General features: G+C 32.0%; 1 protein-coding gene across 2 annotated transcripts; it reads left to right on the top strand.

Moving 5' to 3' along the window:
* Positions 1-2,692: 2,692 nt before the first annotated feature.
* LOC128244944 (uncharacterized) lies at positions 2,693-15,402 on the top strand. Of its 2 annotated transcripts, XM_052963110.1 has the most exons (9): positions 2,693-2,816; positions 2,954-3,149; positions 3,582-3,635; positions 7,863-7,980; positions 9,447-9,572; positions 10,054-10,289; positions 10,653-10,736; positions 11,157-11,249; positions 11,340-11,489. In XM_052963110.1, the coding sequence occupies exons 1-6, from the start codon at positions 2,714-2,716 to the stop codon at positions 10,111-10,113; spliced, it is 657 nt and encodes a 218-aa protein (XP_052819070.1). In that variant the 5' UTR covers positions 2,693-2,713; the 3' UTR covers positions 10,114-10,289; positions 10,653-10,736; positions 11,157-11,249; positions 11,340-11,489. The 2 variants fall into 2 exon arrangements, 1 of the variants encoding a protein (XP_052819070.1); XR_008263014.1 differs by lacking the exons at positions 2,693-2,816; positions 2,954-3,149; positions 3,582-3,635; ... (1 more) ...; positions 9,447-9,572; positions 10,054-10,289 and adding exons at positions 11,992-12,144; positions 13,665-15,402 and having other exon boundaries at positions 10,668-10,736; positions 11,340-11,416.
* Positions 15,403-16,193: the final 791 nt, after the last annotated feature.

The following is a 16,193-nucleotide window of genomic DNA, read 5'->3' as shown; positions in this document are numbered from 1 at the left end:
TGTGGATGAAGTTGTTTGAGTGAACGTTCGTATATGCATGTATTTGATTATACATGCAAATAATGACAGCAGCCTAAGTAAATTAGCAGTAAACTTAGTGGTGTAATAGGTAAGTTAGGTGTTACAACATTTTAACTTATGTTTGTACATTTGTACATAGTTCAAACATATGTATTCATTGTAAGAGGCAAATTTCTATATCAACATTACTATACACACATGTGTAGAGTGTTTAGGGACCAAAAAAATAACAATTAAAATATAGAAATATGAGAGAAATTGCACTTCAGTAACTAGCCGATGAACTTTGTAAAATGATGAATTTGTAGTTTCCATGATTAAGTTTAGAAATGGTTCACTATATAAAACTGCATTGTACATAATTATTATTAAGAAATAAGCAAAAAAGAACAAGATACAAAGATAGATGGAAATAGATAGCAAAGCTACAAATTTGCAAAATAAAAACATCAAGACAATACAGTGTACAGTTGTTTCATCCTGTACAAAATAATTCTTATAATGATGTTATTCAACATTTAGAGTAGCAAATATTCAAATATTTAGTTGGAATAATTGGAAATGCTCAATATATATATATATTGTTTTCAGATCTTTTGGATTAAATACTTTACAAAATTATTCCTTAAATCATCTACAATAATATAAACAAAATAAAAACTACCGAATTCAGTAGATCTTAATGAGATATATTAGGTATGCAGTTTTTATATTAGTTTGAACATATTTTAGTTTAATTCATATAACCTTTTGCCTTGCAGGTCATGTCATTATTTAACTATTTATAAAACATATTTACATTTAACATACTGATATTAATCCTTTAATAGTTTGTTTATCTTTATAGTGAAATACACTCATCGTGCAACGCATAGACCTTCTACTACTACACCCCTTGCACACTGAATTATTTTCCGGTTATTCCGTTTTATTTTGGTAATTCCACAAAATGAACCCCTTAGGTCGGTCATTTCATATTCTTCAATGTATTATTAGTCTCTTTAACCATACAGGTGTAGGTATTTTGATCAATTCTTATTACGTTATATTAAAGACTGTGTGGTGTATGAAACTCCCCTTACCATTTTTGATGCCGAATATATTCCGTTTATGTTTTGGTTCCCAAGTACACGCCTAGACTGGACATGAAGCCCGATTGGAGGAATTGACAAAATTTCTATGTTAATATTACAAGGCTATAAAGTTGCAATTTAAGATCTAGCAAAACAATCCTTTTCAGATGAAAATACATTTATTGACTTTGGATTATTTGGATTATTGATAATGGAATTACTATTGAAAGTGAAATATGTTATGTCATTGATACTGATATCTATAATACAGTATACAGCTGTTGGTCTCAGAATTACAGACGATTAGTTTACGTACGTGTAAAATAAAACATAAAAATATATTCTTCTTTACTTCTTATCACTTTGTCATTTGATTTTTTCTTCTTCCACCAATTTTTCATTTTTCTCATTTTTCTTATATTTATTGATACGTTTATCCAATTCATTCCTTTTTTTTTCTTTTATCAAATTTTTAAGAAATCTGGCAGTCCCCCATCTTAGAATGAGATTATTTGGATTGAATGATGCATTATGGGATCAACTCATATTTAACAAAATGTTAAGTAACGCCCCGTTAGGTATTTAACGGACTGCTAATGTAACGTAGCGTTATATTTAACAGAGAATTTGAGCAACTGGCCCCAGGGCCTATACCCGACTTATTTCGATTGAATTATCAAACTTTCCTTAAATTATGCTCCATAAAGTTTTTGTGTTAGGATACGAACTAAAACGATACGCTCGTTTAAATATTGATACGATAATTATGAGTGCAATTTCAATAATATACTTTTATTATGACCTCATGTGTGTCACGCAAAATTCCATATACAAAATGCGCAATGAATCGTCTTACTTGTCAGCATGTATCTTTCACGTGCAATTTTAATAATATACTTTTATTATGACCTCATGCGTGTGACGCGAAACTCTAAATACAAAATACGCAATGAATCGTCTAACTTGTCAACATGTATCTTTCACTACCTAAGGTAGATCATCATAAAAGTTTCGTATTTCCTCGTGAATGCCATTTAACTGAATCATATAAGGCTCATTATTATTTCGGATTATTACATCTATTTTGAAATAGTTTCTTTCACCACATTATAGATATCATCATGCAATAATCAGTATTGCTTCCAAAAATGTCATTTAACTGAAACACCATAGAAAACAACAAAGGTCAATGTATGTCATAAGGCCTCAATGTAACCCAAGACACTTCACATTCGGATTGCATTGGTTTCGTAACATTAGACTTTTGGTTTAAACGGGTTTATTTATTGTTTACAGTGAAGCCTATGCATAATTCTTCAGTGTTAGAATTTGCAAATACAAAAGTTATATTGATGTAAATGTTTAGCAAACATTTTAACTTTTGACATTCAGCAGTAACTGATAAAAAACTCGTCGAAGAAGGATTACTATATTTCTTTTAAAAATGACACGTATATCTTTCACAATTTTAGAGATATCAGCGTGAAATATATTAGTATTGCTTCAAAAAACGTCAATTAACTGTATCACTAAGTGAAACAATTAGGCAAATGTTTGTCCGAACGTCTCGTTGTAATCAAACACTCTTCATATTCAGATTAAATTTCTGTTCGTATAAAATGACACATATGAAAATAAAACAGGTTATATTTGCGATTTGTGGGGCAATTTTAATTATCTTCATCTGTAAATACCAGTACTTCAACCAACAATTTGATACTGGTTAGTACCGATTTACAAACATTTTCAAAACCAAGATATTTTTTTCGTAAAATCTGCCCGCCTCGTGCACGTTTTATTGTTTGAAAACTTACAAGAACAGTTAGATCTTGAAAATCTTCAGTTGATTTGTTTTTCAGTTAACTTGTGGTCAAAAGAACGAAAGGAAAAGTTCATATGGACACCTACGAAACTTCAGTTAATTAAAACGGAGATGATGCTACATTTTGCATCTAAAGCAAGGAGACACCTTGTAAGAGTTGCTCAAGATATGCATACCCCGGCTTTGCAGAACTACGTGAATAGTACTTTGTCGGACGTAAGCGCCTTATTAGAGTAAGCTTTATTTGATTGTTAACGTTGTGATTAATGCCAAGAAGCGTAATTGAGATCAATCTAAAATCAACTAATCTCATTATCTTTATGTCCACCTTTACAGAACATATAAATTTACGATGTAGTATATTCACATAGAAATGGATAAAAATAAAAACATAATAAATCAGATACACATATGTATAACTAAAATGAACTAAGGGGCTGCCTAAACGGGCTTGAAACGCTTTTGCCTAAAACGTTATAGTTTAAGTATCAGATTTTATCAAAAGTTAATGCAACTAAGAATACTTTCACCCATTTTATATGTAAAGCAATTCCGCTGTAGTTTACAATTCATAAAATATATACACAAACATGTGCAATAATAATGTTTACATGATAACAGTACTAAAACTGTATATATAATATTTGTTATACATTTATAATAAGCCCTGATGTGCTTCAAGCAAAACCGGTCGGCTCAATAAAGAAAAGAATAGCCAGGTGATGTTACTATTTTTTTTATATTATTATATATACATATATATATAAAACATATATATGTATGTATATCACTTCTTTAACTCTATTATTTAATCATTATATTATCATATATGATGCACACATAAACAGTAACAGTAGAGTTTTATTGTATAACTCATGTTGATTAAAGGCTTGAATAACTATGTCTATTATTTTTTCGCATAAACGTTGAGTTTGACGGAATCCCACATCTGACTCTCTATAGGGTCAACATCTGAACTTGTAAACTTTATACTACTGTAGGCCAAATGAAAGTTTAGTTTGACATTGGGCGCAGTCACAAGCGAAATTTGAACTTTGAGTGTTCACAATGTCAAAGAAACTGTTTACTCAATGAAATTAAGAATGTATTTTTCATAAAATGCATAAAACGGAGTGAAATAAATCCAACTGGTATAAAATCGATCTAATTCTGGTTCTGATTAAAAAGTAAAATTACATCTTCTTACATAACTCATCAGGGATTATTAGGTGTTTTACCATTTAAATGTACATGTTTGTTTACAATTCCAGAGTCAATGAAAATATGTTCCGTTCCTTAGATGAAGTATTCTAATCTACACAGATCGATCTAAAACTTCAAGACGTTGTACATATGTCGCTATCATCTTAAATAGTAGTATGTTCGACTTTGGATAGACTTACGTATTTTTCAAAACGCTTTCGTTCGTACAAATATATTCAAAATATACCAGAAGAGTCTTTTTCTGAATTAACTTGAGATAAAGAAGTTTGCGAAAATATGATAATATTCATATACAGGCTATTTGCGGTACAGATGTAATTATAACAAACATGAACAGAACAGAACAGAAAGATGATTTATTTGGATTTAAACATATTGTTTCTCATCCATACAAATAATTATAACACAAAATGATGGTAGATAAATACAAATAATACAGAAACAAAACATATTAATACAAACAAGTGTAATTAAAGTATAGTATTTATAAGCGAATTTCTTATTTCATTAGCTTTGCTTATATATGTACACAATCGATTTTACACCGATCTTTTATTTGATGAAAACAACTCAATCAATTTCCACATACTCGGGTTTCTAGTGTAATACTTGCTTATATAACGTTTCCTAATGTCTTTGTAACAATCACATTTTAAAATAAAATGAAACTCATCTTCAATGTCTCTTAAAGCATTAACACATAATACGCATTGTCTATCTTCTGTATTGACACATTGCGGTCCATATCGTCCAGTTTCCACTCGTAATTTGTGACCAGATACACGCATCCTCGTTAAACAGCTACGCAGTGATTTGTTTGTAACAATGTCCAGATATTGTTCGTATTCAAGGTTATGTTTTAAATGTTTGTACACTGTCAACACACCATTATTTTGTAGACTATCTCGCCATTCTTGCATGAAATTGTCTATAACTGTCTGCTTAAACATAGGTATAAACTGCTTAGTAATAACAATGTCTGGATTATTCCATACATAAGTGTAACCAAATTTGTCGAGAATATTCTTAATATTGCTACACCAATTATGTTTTCCATTAACAAAGTCGATATATGATAGATCGTACAAAGATTTAATAATACAATTGTCTGTATTGACGACCTTTAGCCAGTATTTAATTAGCCGTATATATCGATTCATATGCAATGGGCATCGACCAAGTTCTCCGTAAACGCTACAGTTACTTATGGAAAGTTTAACGTTTAGTAGTCGTTTACAAAATCTTAAATGCAGCCTCTCTACTTCCTGAGACTTCACATAACCCCAAACTTCACATGAATAATTCAATATTGAGCTAACAAATGCATCAAAAAGTTGACAACATGTTTTGGGTGTAAAGTTAAATGATTTTAAATTTGACATAAGCGTGTTCATAGGCTTAAGGCCTTTTCCCGTTAGCATATTCTGATTTAAAGCGAACGATCCACTCGAGCTGAACACCATTCCTAGATAATTGAATTCATTTACTGTATCTAAGTTTACATTGTCATATGTCCATTTTTCACCTTGTCTCAAACGACCTCTCTTTTTAAAAACGATGACCTTTGTTTTGTCGGTATTGACTTGTGATCCCCATTTATCGCAATAGTTTTTAAGCGCATTCAAGCTTTCCTGTAGATCTTCCGGAGATTCAGCTATCAAAGCCATATCATCTGCATACATAAGCAGAAGTAAAGTCAATTCCTTGATTAAAATTCCATTTGTAGGAAGTGTTTCAATATTAAGTTCCATATCTTCTACAAATAATGAGTAAAAAATCGGAGAACACACATCCCCCTGCTTCAAACCGACTGCTATTTCAATAAAATCGGCCATCTTTTCACAATGTTTGACTTTGCACCGCACTTTGTCATGCATAGACCGTACTAAACGAAGCATTTTCCCAGAAACACCGAATTTATATAGCTTATACCATAACGCAGAGTGGTTAATAGAGTCAAAAACTCGTTTCATGTCGACCATGGCTACATACAAGCGTTTGCCGTTGTTAGCATTTGCTCAATCAAGCAATTTAAACTGAAGATTGCGTCCACTGTTGAGTAACCCTTTCTAAAACCGAATTGGCTATCAGGTAGTTTTTCATGTGTATCGCCCCAGGTCATAAGTCGAGTGTTAATAATGCTAGTAAAGAGTTTTGCCATTGAACTCATAAGGGTTATCCCTCAACATGTATTGACATAATTTCTGAATGCATATCGCCTTTACCTACATTATCACAAGTTATCATTTAAAGATGTAAAATCGTATGAGGTTATAAATCCCAACTACGTGTAAAATGCTATACGAACCATCAAACAAAATGAGCAGAACGCGAGATTTTGGGTCGTCGGACATACTTATTTGAAAAATTTAATCATTGATAAGAATGCTCCCCCCCCCCAAAAAAAGTGAAAGATGTTCAAAGACGCCGCACTTAGTATTCGAATTCGCAACACATAACCGTGCTTGTAAACGTTATTAAAATATATCGTCATGAAATGTTCAGTATTGCCTTTAATTGAACAAAATACAAAATTGTACAAGATGTCTTCATGTCAAAAATCGCGTCTCGCGGCATAAATATAGTATGCTAAGTTCTTCTTATGCCATATACACATAAACACCCATATTGAATGTTTGTCCAGGAAAATGATCGATTGCCGATAAACACGGATATTCAAAGGGAACTTGCACAAAGTTATCGCGATAAAGGATATTATTATTTTGCCGAGTTTGTTCTAAAAAGATGTGAAGGTTTGAAGGAATTGTATGCAAAGGATTCTGAAATAATGAAACCGTTACAACGAGTGTGCAAGAAGCTTCATCAACTTGAAACGTAACATTTTTTGAATAGCAACTCATTTCTTCTATGTTTTGCCTTTAATTTATTAGTACCCCACCGGTTTTATCCGATAGAAGTACAAGTTTACCCTCCGTCCGTTTGTCTGTCAATCTTTCAGTCAGAAGAAAATAGCCGCTGCAGTTACTGAAGTGTGCACTCTAGGTGATGAAACTAGATATGTTGATATAGGGCCACTTTGAGATTATGAACGTAGTTTTTATTTTGTTGTTCGACAACTTATGTAGTTGCTATGACAACCAATTAGTGAAAATAACTTTTTTGACATTATCTTGTATAACTAAAAGATAAAATAAAGCTACATTAATGAACTTTGTTTCGTAGAAAGAGGGCCATAATGAGATTGTGCACTTTTTTTTGTTTTTGTCGGATAGAAAATGTCTTTGCTATGTCAACAAGTATCAGCTCTTAACTTGATCTAGGCATTACTCAAAACGTGTGAAAGGTACATAAATGACACTTTAATGACACTTTGAATGTGATTACAAGGCCATTCGTTCCATTCTGAAGAAATGATCATGCAATAACTCTTGAAGTATGCAAGTTTTGTATATGAAACTTCGCTACAACATGTTAAGGAAATTATGCACACGCAATTGAAAATATTGTTATTATGGGATAAAACCAGTTGGAGACTATTGTATTGCTAGCAATCCTCAATAATATGTTATAGCTGTTTTTCGTTTAATCATAGAATACTGGAAAATGTATACAAATGGGAAAAGTTTTTTTCAAGGTTAAAAAGTTACGGTTACTATATCAAATATGTTTCAAAACTTATAATTGATCTAATATAATTCGTTATAACAACGAAATTAGCGATAATTATTATATCATAATATTTTATTTATTATACATACCAGTGAGATCGCAAGGGAAATGCTAGAAGAACAAATCAGACAACAGACGGGCAATGAATGGAAAAAATATATGTCACGTGAGCTGCAGAGTGTGGTACAATATGATCTGAATCAATATCAGGTACATGTTGATCAAGTAAGATTCTGTACGATATGAACTGCACTCGGCAATCGGATCTCATGTTGTAAATAACCAACCTTTACAATGAGTCAATGATAAGGTCAATTACCATTAGATAAACTTAAGTTGCATGTTGACCAGCAATTGATAGTATTATATTGATTATGAGTTTAAACTGCACCATTTATGCTCTTAAATGAGTAAGAGTATGATAGTGCCTAAGTCGCATCTCTCTTCAGTCACTTTGCATCTTTCGGACCTTACGATATATTGCCATATGTCATATTACACACGATGCTAACCTAATACACCTTTTGCGTCAAATTATAACACCGTAGTATTTATGTGATAATTTTGCTCTAGATGGTGTTATGTTTCTGTTTGTATTAGAAGCGTAATTATAACGAAATGAATTGAAGAAATTTGAGTCGGTATACTGTCTTAAATGATTATGTATAAACATGTTATTTTTAATAATAGTTAAGAAAATGCGTTATTTGTTATCAATCGAAATTTGGATACGCTTTGATTCCATGAAATTTTATATTTTGTCGTAAAATATCCAAATTGAGACAACCTAAATGTTTAAATATATAATAAGTTGTCCGATTTGAAAACAATATTGAGTACCAATTTTACCAATGAACATTTCTGATTACTAGTATAATGGGTTTAAATACATATTCAATTAAAACTGTTTAGTTATCTATTCGTTATGGCCATCAAGATAGATAAGATTAGATAGCACTTAAGCGGTGCTAGCGTTAGCACTTATTACAAGTGTACAGTGTCAATCTATTTTAATACGTTGGATCTACCTCAATATTCTTAGAAACTGAAGAGGCCCATCTACATATATTCTAGTCAACTTATGGCTCCGTTGACCATAATGATAACGTGTGATGCCTGGTGACCCATTGTCATTTTGTTATTATTTGAAATGGTTTTGCTTATTACTAATATGTTAATAAAATGTTGTTGTAGTTTGTTTCTGCTCGCTTTTTAACTGAAATTGCACTAGAAAGTATCTTTATTGATAACAGAGGGTTCTGCGTTGTATTTTGTCTGTCATTTTTGCAATTACAACCCTTTCAAATTTTACAAAATTACAATTTGTCACGATGCATTCACAATGTACAAACTTATGTATGTTCGGCCAATTTCGACTTTTTAATTGGATGAGAAAACATTAACAAAAGCAAAGTTAATTATTTGTGAACCATACACTTTTATTGAATTCCTTCGTTCTGTAAAACGTTTTAAAAAGAAATATGTAATATATGTGGTTTATGAGTTAGTCTATTACTCGAAGAAAGAAATCGAGTTATTGTCATAGCCTTCGTGTCGTCTAGTCATTATGCAAACAACTAACACATTGACGAAAAAGTTGAAGATATGAAAGTTGGTACACGTATTGCCAGAGATAATACGCACATGCGCAGTAAGGACATGCATTTTTCTTCTAGGAATCTCACCAATGTAACTCAACCAGAATATTGACGTGTTCACATATGTTGAGGACAGGCTACGGAAGTTTTATACACAGGACCCATACTTGTTTGGTGGCTGCTCTTCTCTCGCAAAGAGCATTGGTAATAGATGCAATGAATCCTACATTTATTCCGAAATATTTTGAACGTTATTCGAATTTAAAACATAGGCAACAGTGGCCTTGTTCGATACCAAATTCAAAGGTCATAAAAAATGGTCAAGTGTATTGTCTTAATAAGTTTTGTTTAAAATTGAACATTGTCTTAAGAGTATGCTTAAAAAGAAATGTGAACAATATTAATATGAAAAACTAGTCCAGTAGTAGAAAGTTTAAACATAAACCCAACCATTTGTAACAGTGCATAATAATCAGTCTTTTTTATTTACGAGCGATACGTTTGGTTGGATTTTTTTGTAAATTTTGTATTCCAACTATCTTAGATAAACACAACCATAATATAAGGTTAATTGTATATATCTTAAAGTAATCATACTAATAATACAAATGCAAGAGTTCATCAATTTATGATATATTTTTACAAGAAATTAACTATTAATTTTCATTTCATTTATCATTTGTAGAGAAGGACATTGAAAGGTATGCTTCACACAAGAACTGACGAAACACGCAAATGGAGATAAAATCCCGAATCCAATGGAAATTCCAAATCATTTGGCCAACAAATTGATTTCTTTCAACAATCAACCTTCCGCTTGGTGGATAGGAGTAATGGCAGAATACATGCTAGGAAATGATAAACTTTCGAGAATTGTTCAGGATGCAATGTGACAATGCCGTTTTCATCCCCAGTAGTCGGGTAATTGAAGCATATCAAGTACTGAATTTGCGTATATTTGAATTTAAAATTGCAAAATAAATATTGCATAACGTATTTAACAGAGAATAGAATACACCCGATTTCTTTAAGCAACCAGATTTATTGCAAAACGATTGTGAAGAAAGTCATAAAAACCCATCTAGCTGGCGCGCAGTAGTTACGGGAGAGTGTGGTCTTGCGTTTTAGGGAAAACCGGAGCACCCAGAGAAACCTCACAAGAAACTAATGAATACAATACTTGCCCATCTAACTGTATATTGCGCTTAAATTTACAATTAAATAGTGTTACTACTGTTTTATTAATTAAACAAGATTATTTTGATACAAAAATTGTCTTTTAAGGGTGCATGTAAGAAGAACTGACAAGATTGGTCGTGAGGCCAAGTTCCATGCATTAGAAGAGTACATGAACCATGTGGCTGTTTGGTGAGTATATCTTAAACGTCACAGTTTGGATAAGTAGGCCTTATATGAATCAATAAAATAATTAGAAAATTTGTACATGCAAGACTAAATTGAGAATTTATTTCTATATTGACAAGAACTCATAAGTTTCCTTAATGTTTTTGCATTCGATCATAATTATCTGCATGATAACGCTTCAAGAATTTGTATGTAAACACAGATCGTGTATATTATTTAATTTGTGATACATATATGTAGCTGTCTATCTAGTGATGTATAATTTGACAACATATAGCACAAATTTTCGGCTAAAGTGATACATATGTGTAGCATGCAATATATTATGTATAGATTGACGTACATATTACACAAATAGCAAGATTCAGTAATACATTTATGTAGATGTTTACCTATTGACACACATCTAACTTAAATCACTAGGTACAGTGCATACGAGGCAGTTAACGGTCGTGTAGAGCGCAAGGTTTACTTGGCGTCGGACAGCGTCAAGGTTCTCGATGAAGCCGAACAAAAGTTCGTAAATATTGGCTTTGATCAATCGTCTATTTTGTTTTAATCACCTCTTATTTTATAAATCCTATATGTGAACTTTACTTTTTATAGATACCCTGAGTATGCGTTTCTATTCAACTAAACCATCACAAAGTATTCAACTGATGAGAAAACACATGAGTTCCAATGTAAGTACACTGTATATATCAAATAAATGTGGACTGACATTTCAAATGATTATTGTTTGGATTGTAGTTTTGATGATTGACCCACTTTTAAGTCCGTGAAGTAAATATATGTTTAACTGAAGGCCGACCCATTTCATGTGAATTGAAATGTTAACCTTTTATGTGTAGCAGCGAAATATGCTCTTAAATTCAAGTCAATACGTCATGGTAAATGGCAGTAAATTCCTAATGTATAGAGTAATATTTTCTGAAATTCTAGCCAATAAGGCTTGGCTTATTGAGTGTGTACTACGCATTATTCACAAATGCATATGCTTTCAAATTTCAAAATACAATGTTTTATCATATGATTAAAACTCAGAGTATCAAGTTTCCATATACATCATGTTCTCTTAAACTTTCAGCTGATATGCTCGTTCCTGCGCATGTGTACTGCAAGTTTGAGCAAATTTATTTTTTATGAACTTCATTTGTGCCCAAATTCTAAAAGAAATGATTATACACGAGTAAGAATGAAGTGACATTCATAAGCATTTATTTTATAGAAAAAAATACATGTTTACATGGCTTAACAGGTATGTCGATTGGCGTATGAACTAATGCACGTACATCATGGGGACGCTTTCAACAGAGTGGTTTCCGTAGATGTGGACTGGTTTTATTCTTCAATTATTTATACTGCAATGTTGCCCCATATTTATCCAGTGCAAAGGGAAATTAGTTTTAAGGTAAGAATTTAGATAACAGATGCAAAGAACATATAAATACATAACGAAAAATATTCAAAATCATCTAAATCTCTTAGATGTTCACTAACCTTTCCAATACTGTTACCCCCACATATACCAAAGACAATGTTTTATTTCATTTAACGTTTTGTCTTTTGTTCGTTGTTTGTTTGACCTTGATTATGTTTAATTTAATTATGATTTTCGCGGCTCAATTTTTAAGCTTCAGGGCCTCTTACTGATGTTTTCATTGTTTTATCTGATTCGGAACTAAACAGTATTATAAAATGCATGTGATGTCACACAGGGGGTAGTTCCCTTATCGGTACAAAATTAAAGCTGATTTCGAACGTGATCTCCTCAAGAGTGATCAATTCATAGGTTTTTATATAGGTTCACTCATGGCTTTAGTTTTCAAGCATAATTACGAATAAAATGAAACAAACCACAAATTTACTTAATAATACATGTTCAAAGGTGAAAACAAAACATCAAAAATTTAGGTTAGTTTATACCTTTTTAATTATTTTAGCTCAATTACACAAAAACAGATTTTTTTTTTGTATATATTTAATGGAGACTAGAAAGGTGAATACAAAATAATTCAAGAAATTGGACCGTTCCAAGGCGGTACCTAACAATCCTTGAGAAACATACCTAGTTTTGTTATATATATTATGTATGCACTGTGCTGTTTGTGGAGTTTTGTGCTGTTTGTCCATGTTTCTTGTTTGTGATTTTATGTTATATGTCTTTGGCGTTTACCCAGTGCCACTAAACCGGGGTTATGATTAACCTTTTTGCTACTGCGCTTGTTTCTGTAGCTTTTCGCATAAACATAGTAATCAATATGAGTGATCAATTGCAATGAAGATAAACACTTCCGAAAGACTCGTGATTATATTTCAACTCGTGAAGTTGACATCGTAAAATAATGAAATTGTGAATTTATGAAGTTATATTCTTAAATTTATTATGTTGCAATGATGAATTCGAGAAGTTTTAATCGTTAACTCGTGAACCCATGAAGTTGAAATCGTAAAATTTGGAATTCAAGAAGTCGATTTCAATAAATCGTGAAGAAAAAATCGTAAAATCAGAAATTTATGTAGTTAAAATCTTGAAATTGTGAAGTTTATATCGTCATTGAATGAAGTTGAAATAGTTTGAAATAGTACAATGATCCCACAAGTTACAAATCTTGGTTTAATTGAGAATGTTCATTCGCGTTAATAAAAGAAAGGTAGTGCTACTTTGTAACGGTACTTTTATTTAAGTATCACAATAAAGGTGTTGCGGTATTAAAGACATTATGGATTCGAAATAAAATAGGGTCATGTTTTTTTGCTCTCTACAATGATACAAGTACGTGTAAACAGACTCTAGATTGATTCATATTAGTCCCATATTATCTTCACAGTTAAGCTAAAATTATTTCCTTGTATGTTCTAAAGCATTTTGTTATCTGCGTCACAGGTGTCATAAACGAAACTATCAATAAAGTCGTTCTTCAATTAAAGGTTGGTCACGTCATCATAACGGACACCAACAAGCAGAGTCAAGTTCAAGAAAAGGGATTTATTATTGGCAAGAATAGAAGGACCGGACAAGTGGGATTAGTGCCAAAATACAAGATTGTTGAAGTCAATGTACAAAGACAATACCCGCATCAATAAGTGTTACCATGGAAGTTTTTCAATATTACAGGTTGAAAGTTAAAAGACTCACAATTCGCTCGCATGCTTACTTCTGCAAACATGCGTGAGTGTTGGTGGGTTAAGTCGATCACTGGCTTTCAATTCTTTTTGACAAATAGATAAAACGATAAACTGCATCGAACAGACTACTATTTTGCTCTGCAGTCAATCTGTCATCACCATATAGTAAAAAACGGAGGGTTACCTCAGTTAGAGATTGAACAGTATGTTGCATTTGTTCAGTAAAGAGAGGACACATAAAAAGAAAGTGGTATGTAGTCTTCTTTCTTTCGTCCCTACAAAATGGTGAGGGGACAATCTTTTTAACATAGAGATTGCGTAGGCGAGTGTGCAGGACCTGAAGCCGACATTACCAAAATAGGCTAAGTGTTTTTGGCTTATCATTATAGGTATGATTTAAAACCAGCAATATTGTTTACAGTCTTTGGCTCAACTGGGAGAGAATTACATGCAGATATTATAGAAGGAAGAAATGAATTCAAAAACAAGGATGTGCGGGTTAGAAAACTAGATATAATGGGTGAATTTCTAAGTGTTTTTGATGAGGCTTGTCCTACTGTCTGGGGAACCAAAACCGACAAATAATTTGTTCGTATTTTAACAAGGGGTAACAGGGTTAAACAATCTAAAATGGCCAACAATGTCCAATTTATGGCGGTTTTTGCAATTGTTACATGTAACAAGCGCCAGTCCTCACAATTTCAGTTGCATACTGATATCATTTCAGTGAGTCTCCACCTTCCCGCACATACATATTGATAATTGGTTCAGACAAATCGGTGATTCTCTGTTTCAACTGATATCGCCATGGACTTTATCGTTGTATGACTGTATAGTTTGTCAATTTTCTTGTTGAACAAGAATACAGTTTATTAATTTAGCATTCCTTTTAAATAATGAAAGAATATATTATAATCTATATTTTATTAATCCTAATGATATCATCACTACGGGGAGAATACATGCTAGAGAATTAAATACAATCAAGTTCATGATTTTCATTCATCTACATCTGTAGAACTAAAATTTCAGAGTTTAAGCAAGATATCATACGTTTCTAATGTTGACAGTCAATGTGACGTAAAAAGCCATTAACATGATTTTTGAGAACTATGATTGAGGTATCAAAATCTAACACGTACTTTGGAATTATTCCTTTCCATTCAGCTACATTGTCGTAATTTTAATATCAAAAATGGTACTTGCTATTTGAACAGAAAGTATGTCGTAAGACAAAACATAACCAATACCGTTGAAAAATACGGATAGTGTGGGTGATTTTACTGGTTGAAAGAAACGTACCATTTTCATCTCTTATTTTAAATTGGTTTATATGGGCCCTAACACTTCCTGATCAAAAGCCTTTGTTTGGGAGCATTGTTTAAGTACGCAATCAGACTTTTACATTTTCAGATATGTCATGGTCTGTTTACATTAAAAACTTTATTTTTGCATAAAAAGTAAAAGACCTAGTGTAAGCCTTCCATATGTGCCCCCCCCCCCATATCCGTGTATAGTACAACGCTTTTGTGAATTGATCTTTATCTTAATTGCCTTCTTCAGTTTATCAGATCTCCGATCTAAGTATCCTGCTGGAGGTTTTAGTATGGACATGAACAATACATCTTTTCTTTGATTTGTTGCTGTTGGTTTCAAATAATATTAATATTATTACTATTATTACAATGCCTTAGACTAATAATTATAATTATGATATATATCATAGCCCATTAATAAGATGTAATCAGAATGTTTAACAATGTACACTGCTATCTAAAAACCTATCACTCTTGTTTGTACATTTATTATTTCCAATCGGTTTAATTAATAAATACATAAGCTATGTTTATTTTCAATTTGTATTAGTGAGACAATGAGATTATCTACTCGAAAAGTGTCAACCCTATATGACCCTGAGCCAAAAAACAAATACACACTAAATGCACATATGTACAGTATTGTGACACCAGTGCAATTAACAGGAGATGCACAGCAGAAGATTATCATACCAAACATTCCTTTAACTAGGCCTTTAAGCAAGAAAGAGTTAAACAAACTGGTTTAAAACCCCAGTAAATAAAAAGGGTTAAACAAACTGGTTTAAACCCCCAGTAAATTTACATTTTACTGACCGTTCGAAGGCGGTACCTAACAATCCTTAATAAACACCCCTAGTGTTTTTTTTTAAAAATAGTTAGTATATATGTACAGAGCTGTTTGTGTAGTTTTGGTTCCATGTTTCTGGTTTGTGATTGTTTTTGTGTTCATTGTCTTTGGCGTTTACCCTGTGCCAATAAACGGGGTTAATGTTTCATCAAGTTAATGCATACG

The sequence above is a fragment of the Mya arenaria genome, chromosome 8 (assembly GCF_026914265.1).
Source record: "Mya arenaria isolate MELC-2E11 chromosome 8, ASM2691426v1".
NCBI lineage: Eukaryota > Metazoa > Mollusca > Bivalvia > Myida > Myidae > Mya > Mya arenaria.
This window is presented reverse-complemented; position numbering and strand designations above follow the sequence as displayed.

Coding starts and splice junctions, on each gene's coding strand:
- LOC128244944 (XM_052963110.1), top strand. CDS start 2,714: ATGACACATATGAAAATAAAACAGGTTATATTTGCGATTTGTGGGGCA. Junction 3,150..3,581: donor GACGTAAGCGCCTTATTAGA/GTAAGCTTTATT, acceptor ATTTATAATAAG/CCCTGATGTGCTTCAAGCAA. Junction 9,573..10,053: donor TTCTCTCGCAAAGAGCATTG/GTAATAGATGCA, acceptor TATCATTTGTAG/AGAAGGACATTGAAAGGTAT.